Source organism: Saprolegnia parasitica, assembly GCF_000151545.1.
Source record: "Saprolegnia parasitica CBS 223.65 unplaced genomic scaffold supercont2.57, whole genome shotgun sequence".
Lineage (NCBI taxonomy): Eukaryota > Oomycota > Saprolegniomycetes > Saprolegniales > Saprolegniaceae > Saprolegnia > Saprolegnia parasitica.
The window spans coordinates 178135-196138 of record NW_012156451.1 but is presented as its reverse complement, the minus strand read 5'-3'; the positions used below and the strand labels follow the sequence as shown (position 1 = coordinate 196138).

The window sequence follows — 18004 nt, the reverse complement described above, 5'->3', positions numbered from 1 at the left end:
CACAAGATATGGAGCCCTACCCGACAGCCCAGCCAAGATCATGGCGGCGATCGTTGTCACACCAGTAGTAGCGACAAATTGCGCCCGAAATCGTGCACACAGCGATTGCTTCAATCAGCTGCTGTGTCCAGAAGATGCCAAAGATGTTGTAGGCAAAGAGGTACTTCATCAGGTTCGGATCCGTCGCATTGCTGCTCGTATCTGCATAGCGGGGTCCATGCATTGTAGCCTTCAGCTGCGCCGCTGAGAGGTTTCCGCAGCTCGCAATGTACACAGATGACACGACAAAATATGCAAATAGGCCGAGCAACCTGAGCGCAGGCACGATTGGAAAGAACAATAGCATGGGAATGTGCTACCACAAGGAATTGATTGGTTGATGACGATAAGAACGCACAGTCGTACCGAGAGGCCAGTGCAAGCGACCTTGATGATGCCAATCGAGAGCTGAATGCGAGACCGAAGGAAGGCGAGGACAAGCACATAGCCAATGTCGATGACAAGGAGCACGATGGTGGCCACTTTGAAGTACGCATCATGACTTGCGTTCGTCTCAATCCGGATCGACGACGCCAGTGCGCTGATCTGGCTGTTCTGAACCAAGTTGGCTTCAGACGCACACACAGCTGTGCACACGAGAAGTGCGAGAAGAACAGCGAGGATGCTGGCCCATACGATGAGGTGCGGCACCGAGCGTAGAAGTGCGAGCCAAAAGAGGCAACCCATAAAGCCGCCGGCCGCACCAATGCCCAATATGGCCTTGTACGTGACCTGCAGGTCGTGGATGTAGCGAGAGAGATACTTGAAGGCGGTCGAAGCATCGCCAAACACACCCTCGTAAGCAGATTTTGTCGAAGCATCCGTGATGTTCTTGGGCATGCAGCGGTGGAGCAGTGGCTCAAAGCTCACGTTCGCGGCGCGACCCTCAACGACGTCGCCCTTCATGGGGCACTGAGCGAGGCAAATGCCATAGTATGGAACCTACCCGAAACGAATATGATCACACATGGTCAACGAAACATCCGAAACAAAATACGTTAGCAGATGCGTCGGCCTGTGGGTGCGGGTAGTACATGTCGGGATACGTCGCGTTGCACAAGTTCCCTGTTCAACACTAAAAACACACCACCTCCTCCTTTAGCTACCTGTGTGATCGACTGGGTAAATGAGTGCGCCAGGGCTTCCATTCTAATGCAGAGTTGAATCGACATACGACTAGCATCAGGAATATTCGTACCTGGTACGCGACAGCAGCAACGAAGGCCATTCCAACCCATAGCAAAAGGAAGAGGAGAATGCCTACGAATCCAGCAGCATGAGACGATGGATAATGCACAGAGCACATCAGTACACAGCACGTCACGGCACTTGCGGTCCGCCTCGGTGAAGGCGTTGCGCCGCGCGTGCAGGAGGGGCTGCCCCGCTCCATACGTCGGCATGTTCGAGCAAACGACCGAATGCGAGCCTTCGAACAGTGAATGGTAACGAGACCGGTATACTCGTTTCAAGCCAACCATATCTGGAAACTGTTGCGATTTCGCGCCATCTCAAAGTTCGGCAAAGATACATTTACATTTTGAACCAGTGAACTCTCGAGGAACAGCGGTACCAAGAGCTCAAGCGTTTGAAAAACCATTGTACTGGAGACGTTGACCATTGTAGGTGGCGTGGTCTGAGCATGGCCTGCGTTCGGACCACCTGCCAATGCTCACTGGGACGAATTTGCTGTTTGTGTACAGTAGTTCTGAATAACGCACTGCGCTAAACGCGAAACCACTATTCGAAGAGTAAAACGCGTAAAACACCAAGATCCAAAACCGCTTCAATCTTCCATCGTCGTCGTCGCTCGTGGATCTCAGGCAGTAGCATGGACAACAACGACCCCGCGGCCGAGCCGACAAAGATAGAGGGCTACCTCGTCGTGAAACTGCACATGCGCCGGCGCCGCTACTGCGTACTCTCGGGCCGGACGCTAGGGGTCTTTGCCAACAAGGAAGAGGCCAAGGGTCGCTTGGGACCACGCACGTCGTACTCCGTCGTCGGAGTCAAGGACATGGACGAGCTGGAGAAAGGCACGAAGGAGTCGCTCGTAGGCTCGGCGTCTTACCAGAACGCGCTCATCGTCTCGACGGTCAAGTCCAAGGTCCTCGTTATTGAAGCGGAGACCAAGACAGAGAAGCAGCGCTGGCACCATGCGATGATGGCACTCAATTTTTGCTCCGATGACATCGAGAAGGAGCTCATTGCCGAAAGCTTGCGACAACCTGACTTTGACGGCCACGTCGCCGTTGCGTATGTACGGTATACCACTACTCAATTCTAAGTCTACCGCCTTAGGCTTTTGCACAAGTACCGGGATCACACCGTGGCAACAGATCTCATTGTCGACCAGCTCGCACAGTATGCGACGCGGTCGATTGACGACGTCCGACTACTGCCATCGATGTGTGGTTTACATCTTTTTGTAGGTGGAATTTTACCTCCAGCAAATCGTGCACTTGCTTATCCACGCCGACACGCCTCGAAACGCTGACAAGCTCGTTCCTCTGCTTCTCTCGATCTGCAAGGGCAAGTCGTACCTCGCGCACCTGGGCAACTCGATCCACCTGGCGCTGCAGCTATTTTGGCTCCTCGAGAGTCTCATCCACGACTGCTGCGAGTCACCGTCCTACAACCTCGTGGCCATGCTCCTCCTGTCAATCGAGGCCAAGGTCGTCAACCAGCACCTCGAGCTCTCTCAGGTCGTGCACGATGTCCCAGGTTTGCGTAATGCAATTCGAAACGACGACAACGACGATGAGACGGATCCAACAATGCCGCTGACGGACGCCGAGAAGATCGCTCTCCTCCAGTGGGTCGAGACCGAGCGCCTCAAGCGCTACAAGTACTTTCACCAAGAACGGGACTTCGTGCGCGCGCTCACCGATATTTCTGAGAAAATGCGCCACTTGGAGCCTCGCGAGCTTCGAAAGCCAGCCCTTCCCGGCCTCCTTCGGGAGCTTGAGATCCCCGAGATGGCATATATCCCACTGGGCCGTGCTTCGGACCCATTCGCGCGTGTGCTGCGCGTCCTACCGGACGAGGGCACTGTCTTCTCGACACACTCTCGCGCGCCGTGCCTCATTTGCTTTGAAGTGCTTCAAGACGCTCCGAACAATGAGGAGCCAAAGCTTCTCGACGACAGCCCCTTGTCGCCAACGCATGCGCCGTCACTCGCGACCGTGTCTTCATCGTCTCTAATGGATGACAGCGCCGAAGTCGCACGCCTCGTTCATGCACAACTCGGCGCGATCTTCAGCGCCGTTGAGTCGGACGACGACGAAGTTTCAAGCTGGAAAGACATTGTGGATGAGAACCTTCACTCGAGCATCTTGCGCCGCAGTTCGAAGACCGCGTACGAAATGGGACTGTCCAAGCTCATGCTCCTTGACCCTTGTGTGTTTGGTGAGAGCTGGAGCGATAAGAAGGTAGCACGAAGCTGCAGTACATACTCATGCTAGCAAATAACGGCGTAGAAGCGCATCCAGGCAGCGTCACCAGACGGACATCGTCCCGGCTGGAACCTCGTCTCGGTCGTAAGCTCCTTCTCAACATACACACTGGCACTCAAGTAACTTCTATGGTTCAGATATCAAAGTCGAACGACGACATGCGCCAAGAAGTATTTGCGCTGCAGCTGATCGCCAAGTTTCGAGACATTTTTGCCGCCGCGAGCCTTCCGCTCTGGCTGCGCTCGTACCGCATCGTCTCCACGGGCAACTCTACAGGGCTCATCGAGACGATCAACGATGCTCAGTCGCTCGACGCACTCAAGAAGCAGAAAAATTACAAAAGCCTGCGCGTGCACTTTGAGCGCACGTACGGTGACCCGTCATCCGTGGGCTTTCGCACTGCGCAGCGCAACTTTGTGCAGAGCCTCGCGGCGTACTCACTCGTGTGCTTCATCCTCCAGATCAAGGACCGGCACAACGGCAACATCTTGCTCGACACACAAGGACGACTCATCCACATCGACTTCGGCTTCTTGCTCGGGATCGCGCCCGGTGGCAACTGGAGCCTCGAGAGCCAAGCGCCGTTCAAGCTTACGAAGGAGATGGTAGAGGTCCTTGGCGGTGTCCAGTCACCCATGTTTGCCAAATTTGTGCAGCTCTTTGCTGCGGGCTTTGTCGCGCTCCAGGTACGACGCTTGATAGCTGACGCGAGACTATATATGTCGTCGTAGCGCAACGCCGAGAAGATATTGACGCTTGTCGAAATCATGATGCACAAGTCGACGTTTCCCTGCTTCACCAACCGCGACGTGCTCAAGGACCTCCAGCGCCTTCGCGAGCGATTTGCAGAGTCGCTGCCTCTTGATGCAGCCGTCAAGCACGCGCTCAAGCTTGTCAAGCTCAGCTACAAGAACAAGTGGACGAAGCGCTACGACAAGTTCCAGAAACTCACGAACGGCATCGTGCCTTAATTGATCCATTACGACTTGTGCTTCTTGCTTTCGTTTGTCTCGTTGGCGTCAAATTCAAACTGCGAGTAACGTAGGTCGTCAAGGTCAACGCCAGGATCGCCAGGGTACATGCACACGGGTGCACTCTGCCGATCAAAACCGAGAGACGGCGACGCATTGACCATTGAAGGCGACATGTTGGTCATGATCGGACGCGGAAAAGCCTGTTGTTGTGGCAGCGGGCGCTTGCCGTGGTCCACAAGAGTGACAGATACGGGGGCGACAGTCGGCGCCGAGCGCGACGCGTAGGCGTTGTTGCGGGTCGTTCCAAACGATGGCTCCTGCTTCACATTCGGGGGGCCTTGAGGTCCGCGGTTCATCGGTGGCGGAGGATTGAACTGATTTGCCTGGTTGTACTGTGGCGGTCGAGACATTGCTGCGGGTGGGTACTGCGCGATACCAGGAGAAGTCTGGTTTGACACCCCCGCTGGACCTTCGGGCTTGCGTTGGACAGCTGGTGGTGGCTTGGAGCCATTGCCGGGGCGTGGTGCAGTTGACGTTGGTGGTAGCACACGTTGGGCGTTGGGCTCCGCTGCAGTAGCGTTTGCTGTTGCCCCGTTTTCAAGCTTGATAGATGTTGGGGACTGGAGCGGTACGTTGTTAGCCTACGGAAGAGTAAGCGAGTCGTCTGAGAATCGTTGTTGCGTCATTTACCCTGTTTGCCGCCACGTCCTTGATGTGCTATGTATGCCGAAATATGAGCCACTTTTCTGTCCTTGATTGTCAGCCTACCTCTTTATCATAACACGAGTTGCCAAGGTACTCGCCAAAGAGGCGTAGCGCCCGCTTCCGAGCGTCCGAGATGCTAGCCTACAATGACGGTAAACGATATTGCCTTGAATAGATAGAGTAAAATACCTTCTTCGATTGCTCCAAAGCAGCGCCAAGCTCCTTCATACCATCGCTTGTTCCGAATCCAACGTCTTCGTGCGTGGACCCGTCCTTGAGCTCGATGCGCACGACTGCGCTATACCCGACGCTCCAACGGCCGTTGCCGTCCTTTTCCTTCTACGAGCCGTGATAAATAAAGGATCATCACAGTCAATGGTTCGTACGTATTCGAGGTTGCAGTCGACGATGCGGCAGCTCCAGCCATTGAAGCCAAACGCTTCGTTTGCGATCTCGATCGCCTTGCAGCTCTCGAGGTACGTGAGACGACGGCCACCAGGCCCGGGCCGCCGGGAGAGCACGTCTGTGTTGAGCTTCTGGCGCAGGTACGCGTCCGTGCGCTGCTGCTCGTCGCTCGTAAAGGGTAACGTCCCGAAGAGGCAGTCGCTTCGCTTTCCTGCCGCCATGTCCTGGTGAATTTCAAAATTGATGTCCCGTACCAAAGCTGGTCCTCTTTTTGATGCTGTGAATTCAAGATAAGCTTTTCGCTTAGCAGTTACCTTGGGAGGGGGACCTACTTCATACATATGGCAGGAGCCATATTTAATAACCAAAAGTGGCATGTATTTGTGGCGTTATTTCTGCGCGTACAAAGCTAGTTGCTGGTGCAGCTCTTTCTTGCTGAAGACAATGTTGGTTTCGTTAGCTACGTCGTTAAAGAGTCGGCAAGATGATGACGGTACTGTGGTCATAGTGTACCTGAGAGTGCTTCGACCGAGAAAATCCGAATTTCGCCTCGGCGCTGGCGTTTCAAGTCTTTTGGCGCCCTTCAAAATACCCATCGTGATCTCGCTTGTCACCCGATCGGACTAGATAAGAATAGTGTACATGAGAAACCCGCTCACTAGAGTACTGTACTGGGTCGGGCAGGCTTTCGACGATACAGGCGGTCTTCATGTTTCTAATCCAATACATGTCCAGTGAATTGTGGTCCTGGAACTTACCTGGGATGTTTTCAGAAGATTCCGCTGCTTCTGCTCCTCGAGGTCGCCTTGGGTAATGCACGCTCGCATCCACCACTAGTACATCTCCGTCGTCAGATGTGCGCAATTGACCACATGTATCTTGGCGTCACAGGCGCGGAGACCATGCTTGATCGTCTTGAGTTCGCGCACGATGCCATCATCGGAACCATCGAGGGCTTGTGGCGGGTCTGTGCACAGCCGCGGGTTCACAAGCCGACGCAGTGGTGCATACGGTCCTTTCAAAAGCATTGGCTCGTCTTCGATTCGCATAAAGTGGTGGATGCTCATGGTCAATACAAGCGGTGCAATTGGAGCCAGCGTCGGCGCCTCAACGGACACAGTGAACGTGTGAAGACCTTCGTCCTGGAAGGCCAGGTCTTGCACATAGTAGGTCCCGTCGCTAAAGGCGCTTCGAACACACTGTTCGAGGATGAGGCCCTTGCTGCTGCTGACGCGGAACCAAATTGCTGCACGCAGACCCAGCTTTTGCGCGCCCGTCGACGTGTGCCCTCCCACGCCAAGCTTCTTAATGCAGAAGCCTAGGTACCTAGCACATGACAGCTCAGGATCAGGTGTGAGCTACTTCATATTCAGACCGGAAGAAGGCGTAGCGCAACGGGATCTTGGGCGGGAGCAGCTCAGCCCACTTGTCCTGCACGGCCACGATCTCGAGCGCCATCTTGCTTGCTGCTCTCTTGAACAACCCACCAATCCCGTCGTCCCAGCGACAATAGTGTCATCGTTTAATAGTGTATGATGTAAAAAACGCGCGATTCCATCCATGACCCCGTCGCAGAGCCGACGTGAACGAGGGTCTACGAGCTGTGGCCTCGCAAATGACCCGCAAAATCTCATTGCCGCCTGTAGCGTGGACTGAGTCTTGAGACGATAATCTCGTCGCTGCTTAAAGCCCGTAGCAGGATTGATCCATTTCGAACCATCCATAGCAAGTGACTGCACCAGGATGCTTGCTCGTCGAGGCAGCTGCGAGCGTTGTGTCTCTGCTCAACACTATTTGCGATCATAATAACCGAAATAGAGTGGGCCCGTGAAAGGCCATCATTTGCGGTATCGCGTCCGAGAGGTTCCCAAGCCCCTGGACATCAGGTGATGGCGGACGACGCGAAGAGCCGCAAGAAGCAGTGGCGGACGCCAGCCGAAGCGCCTCCACGGGCCCGGTCTCGCGGAAAGACGCCTCAGGACGCTACGGATCCGACGCCACCACGGGCACGGCCGACGCAGTCGAACCCAAAGGAACGCACCGCGCGCACCGTAGCAGCGAAGCTCGCGCCAGCGCTGCTAGAGCAGCAGCTTCAAGTGCTTCTTACGAGTCACCGCTTCGAAGAGGCCGCAAGTTGGATCCAGAGCTCGGCGTACCTATCGGAGAAGTACCAACTTGCAGACGTCGTGCGCCTTGTGCTTGACCAGCGCCAATTCGACCTCGCGGGACGGCTTATTCGCGACCTAAAGCTCGGCGAAAACCAAGCACTTGTCACGCTCTTCATCAAGGAGCTCGTCCGCAGCGGTCAATTCAATCTCGCCGTGCGCTACGCCCAAGAGCTTGTCCCGGCGTTCAATTCCCCCGAGAGTCCTGCGCCTCGCGCATCGTGGACGCCGCAGACGCTTATCCAAGCCATGATTCGAGCCCAGCAGTACAAGGCAGCGCTCAAGTATACGAAACAATTCCAGCTGGAGCGTGTGTTCCCACTCAAGCAGCTCATCGCGGGATTGATGGAAGAGCGTGCTTGGACGGATGCGTTTGCCGCGATCGTCGTACGCATCTTGTTCTCTCGGCATAATCTCTTATGCCACAAGTGGAATAGGAGTGCAAGCTGCAAGACGAGTTTTCTTGGACAAGCTCGTCGATCGCATGATGAACGAGCAGCAGTGGGCCGCCGCGCTCAAATGTATCAAGGGTCGACCCTCGGTGTTCACGACACGTATGCTCGTCGAGCGCATGATCCTCTGCGGCGACTTCCTCCCTGCTATCGCAGCCATCAAGGACTTTGGTCTTGGCGCGGACACGCCTCTTCTTCGGCAAATGCTCGATTCGATGCTGTCGTTCAAGGAGCTCTACAAGGCGCTCAAATACGCGTCCAAGTTCGGCCTCGATACGGACCCAGCGTACGCACCCCAGTCGCTCATTCGCGTCGCGCTTCGCGAGAAACAGCATCACATTGCTCAGCTGTACATCAAAAAGTACAAGCTCGAGCATGAGTTTGCCACTGAACTTGCCGGGATGGAGTCGGAGAAGCTCGACAAGCTATTGACATTTCGGGTGCTAATGCAGCGGAAGCGTCATCGTCTTCGTCGCCCCGAGTACCAAGCCAAGTACCGCCTCTGCCTTGGCGACCTCTACGATCACGACGAGCACAAGGAAGAAGAGATCGTCTCAATCGAGGAAACAATCGTGCCCCGCGCCGCGCGACGTCCGCTTCTTGTCGAAGATGGCTTGGACGACGATGATGATGACGACGACGAGGTCTTGCTTCAGAAGCCGCCCATCTTCAACACGGACGACGACGACGGTGATGATGTGCCGCACACGTTTCTCTTCAACAAGCCCAAGGCCTCTTCGTTTCTCTCGAGCCTGCACTCGTCGACCACCATGGACGTGCCGTCCTTCTCGGATTCGTTCCGCCTCGATGCGCTCGACGTGGCTCCGATGGACCGCTCGTTCCATCTCGACCGCCCGTTTGACCTTGCTGCATTTGCCAAAACTGTCGAAGCACCACCGCTGCCGCCGTCGATGCCACCTCCGCTTCCCAAGACGATGCCGCCAGCCCCCATGCCGTACCCACCTCCGCCGCCCTCGTCCTCGTACCAGCCGCCGCCACCGCCACTGCCGTCGTACCAACCGCCGTTGCCGCCTCCAGCTTTTTCGATGCAGCAGTTCTTTCCTCAGCCGCCACCGCCGCTGCAATCGAATCCGGCCTTTAACGTGGCTTCCCTTGCGATGCAGTTCCACGGGCAGCCACCACTGCCGCCGCCGCCGATGATGGCACCTCCACTTCCGGCGTCATTTGCGCCACCGCAGCGCGCGTCGTTCGTGCCCAGCATCAGCCTCAAGTCGGACGCGGACGCTCCGCGCGCACCGCCGACACGCCGTACGATGCTCACGCAGCTCCAGCTCAAGGGTCACCACTAGGTAGTAGACGCATCGCGTACATATTGCACGTTCCATTTTGCACCCATGCATCAACCGCTTCATCAAACGTTTCCTACATCATTTCACTGCTTTGGCTTGCGAGCGAGCAGCTTGGACGGAATGGTTTCGAGACCGCGGACGCTCCACAGGCGCTTGGCACGCTCCGTAGCGAGGCCACTAAATAGCGAGATGTTAGCGCCATAGATCGCCCGTCGGGTGAAACATACCCACACTTCATGCCTCTGGCCACGAGCTCGTCCTTCAGAACTTCAGCCCCATGAGCGATGAGGTCGTCGATACTAGCGCACGCCATAAGGTCGACCTTGGCTTCAGGTAGCGGTGCCTCTTCATCTCGAGCTTCGGGCACGGGCGTAGCCTGGACCGGGGCCGCCGCGACGAGCGCAGCGCTTTGATGCGACAAAGGTTCTTTCACGACAGCAGACACCGATACAGCGGGCTGAACAAACGGGGTTGATGGCGCCTTGGCCTTGACGAGTGCATGGAGCACTGGACTGTACTTTTCAGGGCAGTGGAGCAACGGGCGGTCACCAATGTTGAGGAGCAGACGCTCGTTCGCTTCGAGGCTCACGGCCGGGAAAAAGCCACCGGGCGTCGAGTCAGATGCTGGTGTCGCAGCCGAAATACCGTCGAACGCGACGCCGAGGGACGTGCCATTGCGCGAGAACGACACAGTGCGCGCGTCGAGGTCCAAGAGGCAGCCAATGACGTCGCCGGGCGCCCACGCGTCGCCATAGGCTGTCGAGTCGCCGTTCGTCCATTTCAGGCGGCGGTGGCCGTCATAGGCCCACGAAGCAACGTGGTCGCCCACGCCGTCGCCTTCGTCGTCATCGGCTTCGAACAAGGCATCGGCCCACCCGAGCTGCATGATGCCGGCCGTGCCGAGCTCGACCTCGTAGTACCACTGGCCAGTGTGCAAGGCGCACCCAAAGACAGTTGCAGTGCCAAACGTGCCGTGCCCGAGAACGCTCGCGTCAGTATCGGGCGTGCCTTGCGCAACAACGACGTTGCCGTTCAGAGGTACGAGCCAGGCACCCGCTGTGGACGCCGCCGTCGCCCAGCGCGTCTCGCCAGGGGCGTACACCATCTGCGTCTCGAGCGCTTGCTTTTGCTCGGCGTGCGCTTGCTGCAGCGCGCGGCGCTTGCGAAGCCCAGCCGCGAACGCGTCGTTGACGTCCGTCTCGAGTACCGTTGGCGCGACCGGATGCAAGTAGGTGGCAAGTGCTTCGTCCTTCTGACGCTGTGCTTCGTCTTTCTTCTGTTGCTTGTAGAGAGTGAGCTCTTCGCCTCGAAGCTCGATTTCGCCGTGTGCAAAATTGCAATTGCGGCCGCGAGGGCAACCCCACCACCGCGGCGCGTCCTCTGGAGGTGTTGACCGCGCGCGGGCCTGGAGCCAATTGTTGCACATGATCGTGTTGCGTTTTCTCTTGGTCTTGGAGGACTTTTTCTTCCCAAAGCCTTCGGCCCACGCCGGTGTGTTGAGGTACCAGCCAGCAATCCCGCTAGGAGTCTCTTCCGGCGGTAGCTCGCGCTCATCAACGTCGTCGCGCTTACGCTGCTCGCGGATTTGCTCCTCTTCGTTCCATTTTTGGATCGCAATCTCCTGGTTCACGTGCCGCAAGCGACGACCACTCAAGTCGCGACAGGCCCCGAAATCTGTCGTGGGCTTCTGGCCCGCGCCCTTGCCTTGACTGCGAAGCATAGCACCGAAGCCGCCCTTGCCACCAAGAAGACCATGCGCGAGGACCGCGCGGATGACGAAAGGTGCATGCGGCACAAGCCCGTCAAGAAGCTGCGTCCCATGGAGGAATCGGAAGGCGTCGGTCGGCAGTTCTTGGTCCACCTAGTGCCACACGTCAGCATCAGGATTAGATTCATCAAGCGCGTACCTGCAGGCGGGTCTTGACGTCGTCCAGCGTCACATTGGCGTGCTCAAAGGAGAGGCAGACCGTCGTCCGCTGGGGCACGAGCTCCACAAGCAGTTGCGTCCGCATGGTCAATCGATGGATGCGATTGGTTGAAATGCCGTATATTCTCACGGCTGGAAAAGTTGTCTTTTTATCCAATCGTCGTCAGGTTTGGATTTGGGCCAATCCGATATCTTGAAATGTGGGTGCTCGAGTGGGAGTCGGAGGGCGTGACGCTGCGCCTCGTGCAGGGCGAGTGGACGCTCGGGCGAAAGGGCAACGCGCTCAACTTCCCGAACGACTCGTCAATCTCGCGCCAGCACGCCAAGCTCCACGTCGGCGGCCTCGAGCACCTCGACCGCATCGCCGAGCTGCCCTCGTTCACGCTCGTCGACAGCAAGTCGCGCTTTGGCACGTTCGTCAACGGCGCGCAGATCAAGGAAAACGTGCCCGTGGACCTGCGCGTCGGCGATAAGATCTCGTTCGGCGCCAAGAACACGGTGCTCGTCGTTGGCTACGTGCGCATGGTACGAAATTGGGCGTGGCGGTCGATGCGCTTACTTCGCGACTAGGTCGCCCGCATCTCGCGCATACAAAAGACCAACCGTCGCCGACTCCTCGAGAACTGCAAACTCATTGGCATGCACGTCGTGGCGAATCCAGTTCCCGAGATCACGCACTGCCTCATGGACGCCGGCAACTTTGTCGCGACCGAGAAGATTCTCTGGGCGCTCGTCCATGCGCATCCCGTCGTGAGCTCGGACTGGGTCCAAGCTGTCGTTGCTCGTGAGTCCTTGTCCAGCGACCTCCCGCGCTACGAAGGCTTCCTCCCAATCCAAGCTTCCCAGCAGGTACACTTTCTCATGGGACCACCGGCATGTGGTGCAACGAAGTATGCAGGCCCATGCAACGCCGTCCTACCTCCTCGACACGCGTCGCTGTTCGCTCTACAACGACTTTTTCGTTGTCTTTTTGGTGCCGACGTCCATGGGTCCTCTTGTCCAAGCAATGGGCGGGGTCGTCTACTTGGCGTACCTCGAGCCAAGCCTCGCGCACGACACCGATCTCCTCGACGCCGTCGTATCCACAAAGCGAACGCCGCTCATCGTATATCCCGGAAATGGCACGGAACTCACGCAGACGTCGGACGTCATGTCGGCCTCCGTGCGCGACTGGGACCCTTCCGTACTCCGACGCCTCCAGCTACTGCGCCGCCGTGCGTTCGTCATGCACCATGAGCTCGTGGCGAGCATTCTCTTTACGCGACCACCCCTGTACCTCTCGGACGACTCATTCGACGCACTTTTGCAACAAGCCGCACCACCTCTCTCGTCATTTGTACCCGAGACGACGACAATGCCACCGATCGTAGAGTCATCAACACCTATCGAGTTCAGCGCCGTAGCGATCAAGCCCGCGACAGAGACTTTCCTCAGCGTCAAAGTACATAATGCATGCATGAGATGAGTTGGTACCATCATCTCGTAGATGGAACCCGTGCCGATGACTCAGTTGGCTGTCCCCGAGACCAAGCTACAAGCCGAATCGGTACCCACGAAGCTTCCGCTCTGGAAAAAGCCAACGTTCAAGGCGCGCCATGAAACACCGCCCGCCTCGCCCCTGCCATCGACACCAAACATCAAGGTGCAGCCACCCAGTCCCGAGCCGACGCCAGCTCCGCCGCGCTACGACGCAGACCCCGAGACGAAGGTCGCCGACGACGACGCTTTGCTGGACGAGAAGCCAACGACGTGGATGCAAAAGAAGAATGTCAAGACGCCTGTCGAGCGCGACGACGACGCGCCGCCACCAACAGTCGTCTCGAGTCAGCTCATTGTGCGCAAATCAGCACCAGCTGAACCACACGCGCGGTACTTGGTCCGCGATGCCACGGCGCCGGTGCCCGGGGTACGCAACTTCAAGCGCTTCAAGAAAAACGCCGTGCCTCGCGCCAGCGCGCTCATCACGCGCTACCAAAGCGAAGTACCTGTGGACCTCGAGCGCAAGCGCGCGTACGAGAAGCAGCAAGAGGAACTTGAGGCGCAAGAGCGCATCGCCGAAGAGCTCTTTGAAATGAACATGCACCGCCAGCCCAAGCGCGCGAACCTTCGATTCACGTAGGCTTGGATCGTGTTAAGCGAGGGTATTTAATTGAAGAGCTTTTGCTTGGCGACTTGGAGCGTCTGACCGTGGCAGTGCTCCATCGAGAGCTCGTTCGCTGCTTGCGTGCACTTGTCGAGCGCCGAGTCCTCAGTCGCGGGCGCGGCCTTGGACGAGTCGGGAACGTAGTACCCGCTGCTCATACGCGCTATCGCAAGACGTTTTCGATGAACAATCCAATCGCGAGGGGTAGTGGATGGGACGTACACGAGCCAAAGCCGCGCTGCGACGACACCATAGACTCGCAGCCGTCGAGCTTTGTCGCGAGCAGCGCAATTCGCTCCGAGAAGCGCTCGCGATTCTCGCGCTCGAGCATTGGAGTCGAGCTTAGCGTGCGCATCCAGAGAAACTTCTCCGTAAGGACGCTCAGGACGTTGGACCCCAGCGAGCTCATAAAGTACTCGACCTCGAGCGCATAGTACCTAAGCAACACGCTTGAAGATGACAGAGCGAAAATAGTTGGCATACCGGTTCCAGCAGCTGCCCCAGCGCTCAACGCGCGCCGTGTCGTCCGTCACAAGTGTCCCGTCCGGCGTCTCGTTCACGGGGGGTGCGTACTCGGGAGGGTACGCACGGAATGCGCCCATCTCGGGACGCTTCTTGGCAAGCGACCGGAGCGGGTCCACGACAATTGCAAGCCACGGGTTCCCATGCGGATCTTCCGAGCGCTGCCACTGGAGCTGCGTGCTCAGGTCTGTCGAGCTCAGGAAGCAGTGCGACGTGACTTCTACGTCGAACGGGTGGCTGTGGTACCAGCCCATAAATTTCTCCTTGCGCGTGATCTCGGTCGCTTCACCGAGCGAGATCATGTAGTTGATGACTTCGGCGTCGTCGGCCAAGACGCGTGTCTCGGCTCCTTCGATGGGCAGCGGGAAGGCGTCCGTGACCACGAGCGTGTTGGGGCTCGACGGGTCTGTCGACGGACGACCCATGAGCAGACCCATGATTTCGACAGGCTTGCCGCCCGGCGAGCTCATGCCCTTCTCAACGCCCGACTGCGCGTGCGAGAGCATCTTCATCGTGGCGGCCGGCGAGACCTGGACGCGGCGAAAGTACTTGGGGTCTTGGCTCCAGAGCTTGTTGCCGCGGACCTCGCTAAGGCGGTCGTCGCTCCACGAGTAGAGCGCGTCGCCACCGCGGGGCGCGGCTTCCTTCGGCGCGGCCTTGGCCTTGCCCGACGATTGTGCGGCAGCGTTCATCTTGAGCTTTGCGACAGGCCAGCAACACCACACTATACACATGTTTAACACTAATAAAGTTTAAGTGATAGCTCCTTCAAATCTAGAGATCATGCCCTTTATCGCAGCAAGTATCTCGCTGCACTCCACTGTTTAGTGCCAATATGGCACGTAGCAAGTGATATTCTCACAAAAGGCAGTACAAACAATGGAGAAATTGAGATTAGCGTCCGAAAAAACTACAGAGAAGGAATCTCCCCAAACTCTCAGGTAACAAGATCCATTTTCTTCCACGAACGACTGCGCCCAACATCATGACGACGTACGTGACGATGGAGCCTTCGGCGCGGGCTGAGCTCAAGTCCGCTTGCGCTCTCATGTCGCAGTGGCCCGAGGCTCTTAAGCTACCCGTGCTCAAGACCAGCCGCGTCAAATGGGCGCGTGTCGAGGCCATGGGCGGCATCACCAAAGCATTCATCTCGCTGGGCCAAATGGGCATGTTCGTGCTTGATGTGACCGTGCCGGAGCAGCCTCTCGTGCTTGCGGAGCTGTTCGATGGACACGGCGGCATGGCCCTGAAGCACTTTAGCATGGCCAAGTGCATCGTATATACGGCGTGCGGAAAAGCCGGTCTGCGCATCTTCACGAATATTGACACCAACATCGATGAGATCGGCGCGCTCGTGCACGCACGGTATGCTGCCAAATGCGTTGCTGTCCAAGGCGACATTGCCCTCGTAACCTTTGGCCGTGCTGGCGTCCGCACACTTGACGTGGCCAACCCGTCGAGCCCCGTCGAGCTCGGTGGCTTCAAGGTCGACGACCATGAGGCCCGCTTTGTGCTCCTCTCTGATGGCTGGGGGTACGTGAGCTTTGGCCACGCCGGTGTTCGTGTCCTGGACGTAACAAACGCTGCCGAGCCTGCCGAGATCGCGGCCTTGACGCACGCTGCATTCGACGCGCGGCACATGGCGCTCGCTGGCTCCTTACTCTTTGTCGCCTTCAGCTACGGTGGCCTCCAAGTTCTCAACGTCGCCAACCCGTGCGCGCCAGAGCTCCTGTGCTCGCACACGTTTCCGGCCTACGCAGCCGAGCACGTCGTCGTGCGTGACTCGTTCGTGTACGTTGCCATTGGCGCCGGTGGCCTCCGCATCCTCCGTGTCCACACCCGTCGCACGAACGAGGTCGAGCTGTGTCTTGTCGGCTCGTACGTTGCGGCCGATGTCGACGTCACGAGCCTCGATGTGACGCTAGACTGCATTGCTTTTCTGTGCACGCGCAAAGCAGGGCTCGTCATCTTGGACGTTCGCGACCCGGGTGCCATCACCCGCATCGGTCACTTCTCGCCGCCGCAGTTTCGCCACCAGTCGCTCTGCGCTTACCCTTGCCCAGTGCAATAGGAAACTCGTAGTTGTGGTACAAAACGACGCGGCTCACGCAATAATTATGCAGTGAAGCGCATCTGAATGCACTTGGACTCAATGACTTACGCAAACGGGTTGCCAATCGCCTTCCACACCGACTTGCCCCCAGTGGTCGTCACCGTGACGAGGCCGCCGGATGTCGGGCGCGCGCTATGCTCTACACGCGTGACGTTGGTTCAAACATGCCACAGAAAATACATCAGCTCGATACCTTGCGCCCACTCGACAAGCTTGTCGCCAATTTCCTCAACCTAAAAGGATCGCGTCATCGCAACATCATGACGCGGGCGATCGAACCGGCGTCCACGTCGAAAAGTCCGCGTCCGCCATGTACTTGCGGTTCGTCGGCGTGTCGATCGTGATTGGGAGGATGCCAAGCGCGGTCGCAGCCTCCGGCAGCTTGGGCCTACCATCGTTTTTTAGCACGTGCAATGGAGCCATGTGGACGTACGCTGAGCTCGCGATCAACTGGTGCGTTGCCGCCTTGCTCATGCCATACGTGACCATATCGGGCGTGCCTAGGGGCATCGTATCAGGTGAATGCACATGGGAACATGGATGTGTGTGTACCTTGCAGGGCAGCAACGGAACCCGTGAGTACAAGAAGACCACCAGGGTTCATCTTTGTGGCCGCCAAATGCGCCGCTACGTATTCAGTGAAGCGATGCAAGACCATGATATGCGTCGTACCAAGCAAAGCAGACTCCATGTTCATCGAGTACATGGCTGACAAGTTTTCGAGGGTCTCGGCGCTCGCAATGCTGCCGCCAGCCCACCCGCCAGCCGCGCAAACGACCGCATCAACCTTTCTACGTACATGGGCGTGAGTAGCTGTACAGACACAGCGCGTTTCGCTTGATCGTACTCGTTCTTGATAGCATCGAGAATCGTCGGCAGCTGCGCGAGCGAGCTTTGCTGCGTCTTGAGAGTCACGTTCGTGGCCGAGTCGGGGTTCGCCCTGCAGCGAGCACCATGTGAGCCATACGCGTACGCGACCGTGTACATACGAGTAGTCCACGTTGACGACGGACCAATTGGCCGCGCTAAAGCGGGCAGCGACGCCTCGACCAAGCGCGCCAGAGCCACCGACGACGAGCAACTTCTTGAGCATATTGGTAATATCCTTTCTGGGGTCCCGATCGGCGTGCAAAATAATATGACCGATCCTCTTGGCATTTGTAAACATTTTAAAAAGCGCCGCCATGCCTTCGCGCCTGTGATTCGTCGAAAAGCGACAACGCATGGACCAATCGCGTGGCGCAAAGCGCTCCGATGGATCGCGACGCACCCAGAGTCGGCACATCCTTGAACACAGGATGTCCTACGCGTCGCCTGTCTACTGCCCCACATTGGCCAAAAGAAATGGGGCTCGTTGAGCAAACCCTTTGCTTTCACAGTACGTAATAAGAGTGACGACCAGGCATGTGACGAGCTGCTTCTTTATGCAGTTTGCACCTTCTTTATGGCCATCTTGTCCTGCATAGACATGACTGCTCTTGCATCGGGCCGAGCACTGGACGCCGTCGTCAGCGGCGTGCACGGACTGACGCGCCAAGGGATGTATGTATTACCCTCAAGAACGCACCTGCGTCGCTCGTATCCACTCGAATCTCCCGGATTCGGCCCAGGATTCGACCTTGATGCATAGAGGCTTGGCGTAAAAGGGCCAGTCGCTTGGAGCCGCTACACTGCGATCTGAGTCCTGCGATTCAGCGGTGCCACACGATATCCCCTTGGCTTTGCGACACGACCAGGGTTCGGCCATCCTGCGGGCGATACGAGATCGTACAATAATGGTTGGCGAATCGCTGTCAA

General features: G+C 57.5%; 10 protein-coding genes across 10 annotated transcripts; 4 read left to right on the top strand and 6 right to left on the bottom strand.

Moving 5' to 3' along the window:
- Positions 1 to 16: 16 nt before the first annotated feature.
- On the bottom strand, positions 17 to 1064 carry SPRG_10637 (hypothetical protein; the record flags this gene model as incomplete). The annotated part of the gene is made up of 3 exons (XM_012349762.1): positions 1037 to 1064; positions 406 to 981; positions 17 to 355 (listed from the first exon to the last, which is right to left on the bottom strand). Exons 2-3 carry the CDS (start codon positions 943 to 945, stop codon positions 17 to 19), a joined length of 879 nt encoding a protein of 292 aa, XP_012205152.1. The 5' UTR covers positions 946 to 981; positions 1037 to 1064.
- A 763-nt stretch (positions 1065 to 1827) lies between these two features.
- On the top strand, positions 1828 to 4477 carry SPRG_10636 (hypothetical protein). The gene is made up of 6 exons (XM_012349761.1): positions 1828 to 2292; positions 2338 to 2425; positions 2469 to 3467; positions 3516 to 3575; positions 3629 to 4177; positions 4223 to 4477. The coding sequence occupies exons 1-6, from the start codon at positions 1868 to 1870 to the stop codon at positions 4460 to 4462; spliced, it is 2361 nt and encodes a 786-aa protein (XP_012205151.1). The 5' UTR covers positions 1828 to 1867; the 3' UTR covers positions 4463 to 4477.
- On the bottom strand, positions 4430 to 5802 carry SPRG_10635 (hypothetical protein). Its single transcript, XM_012349760.1, has 5 exons — positions 5557 to 5802; positions 5360 to 5509; positions 5234 to 5311; positions 5156 to 5182; positions 4430 to 5106 (listed from the first exon to the last, which is right to left on the bottom strand). The coding sequence occupies exons 1-5, from the start codon at positions 5794 to 5796 to the stop codon at positions 4471 to 4473; spliced, it is 1131 nt and encodes a 376-aa protein (XP_012205150.1). The 5' UTR covers positions 5797 to 5802; the 3' UTR covers positions 4430 to 4470.
- A 606-nt stretch (positions 5803 to 6408) lies between these two features.
- On the bottom strand, positions 6409 to 7055 carry SPRG_10634 (hypothetical protein; the record flags this gene model as incomplete). Its single annotated transcript, XM_012349759.1, has 2 exons — positions 6951 to 7055; positions 6409 to 6901 (listed from the first exon to the last, which is right to left on the bottom strand). Exons 1-2 carry the CDS (start codon positions 7031 to 7033, stop codon positions 6409 to 6411), a joined length of 576 nt encoding a protein of 191 aa, XP_012205149.1. The 5' UTR covers positions 7034 to 7055.
- A 409-nt stretch (positions 7056 to 7464) lies between these two features.
- SPRG_10633 (hypothetical protein) lies at positions 7465 to 9502 on the top strand (the record flags this gene model as incomplete). Its single annotated transcript, XM_012349758.1, has 2 exons — positions 7465 to 8127; positions 8213 to 9502. 2 exons carry the CDS (start codon positions 7465 to 7467, stop codon positions 9500 to 9502), a joined length of 1953 nt encoding a protein of 650 aa, XP_012205148.1.
- An 83-nt stretch (positions 9503 to 9585) lies between these two features.
- Positions 9586 to 11514, bottom strand: SPRG_10632 (hypothetical protein; the record flags this gene model as incomplete). Its single annotated transcript, XM_012349757.1, has 3 exons — positions 9586 to 9679; positions 9730 to 11363; positions 11410 to 11514. 3 exons carry the CDS (start codon positions 11512 to 11514, stop codon positions 9586 to 9588), a joined length of 1833 nt encoding a protein of 610 aa, XP_012205147.1.
- A 113-nt stretch (positions 11515 to 11627) lies between these two features.
- On the top strand, positions 11628 to 13586 carry SPRG_10631 (hypothetical protein; the record flags this gene model as incomplete). Its single annotated transcript, XM_012349756.1, has 4 exons — positions 11628 to 11954; positions 12000 to 12278; positions 12328 to 12870; positions 12916 to 13586. 4 exons carry the CDS (start codon positions 11628 to 11630, stop codon positions 13546 to 13548), a joined length of 1782 nt encoding a protein of 593 aa, XP_012205146.1. The 3' UTR covers positions 13549 to 13586.
- On the bottom strand, positions 13463 to 14816 carry SPRG_10630 (hypothetical protein). Its single transcript, XM_012349755.1, has 3 exons — positions 14056 to 14816; positions 13795 to 14009; positions 13463 to 13735 (listed from the first exon to the last, which is right to left on the bottom strand). The coding sequence occupies exons 1-3, from the start codon at positions 14784 to 14786 to the stop codon at positions 13575 to 13577; spliced, it is 1107 nt and encodes a 368-aa protein (XP_012205145.1). The 5' UTR covers positions 14787 to 14816; the 3' UTR covers positions 13463 to 13574.
- A 239-nt stretch (positions 14817 to 15055) lies between these two features.
- On the top strand, positions 15056 to 16259 carry SPRG_10629 (hypothetical protein). Its single transcript, XM_012349754.1, has one exon. It carries the CDS (start codon positions 15080 to 15082, stop codon positions 16163 to 16165), a length of 1086 nt encoding a protein of 361 aa, XP_012205144.1. The 5' UTR covers positions 15056 to 15079; the 3' UTR covers positions 16166 to 16259.
- On the bottom strand, positions 16155 to 17315 carry SPRG_10628 (hypothetical protein). Its single transcript, XM_012349753.1, has 8 exons — positions 17197 to 17315; positions 17055 to 17147; positions 16880 to 16998; positions 16760 to 16834; positions 16641 to 16707; positions 16487 to 16595; positions 16401 to 16440; positions 16155 to 16346 (listed from the first exon to the last, which is right to left on the bottom strand). The coding sequence occupies exons 1-8, from the start codon at positions 17298 to 17300 to the stop codon at positions 16252 to 16254; spliced, it is 702 nt and encodes a 233-aa protein (XP_012205143.1). The 5' UTR covers positions 17301 to 17315; the 3' UTR covers positions 16155 to 16251.
- Positions 17316 to 18004: the final 689 nt, after the last annotated feature.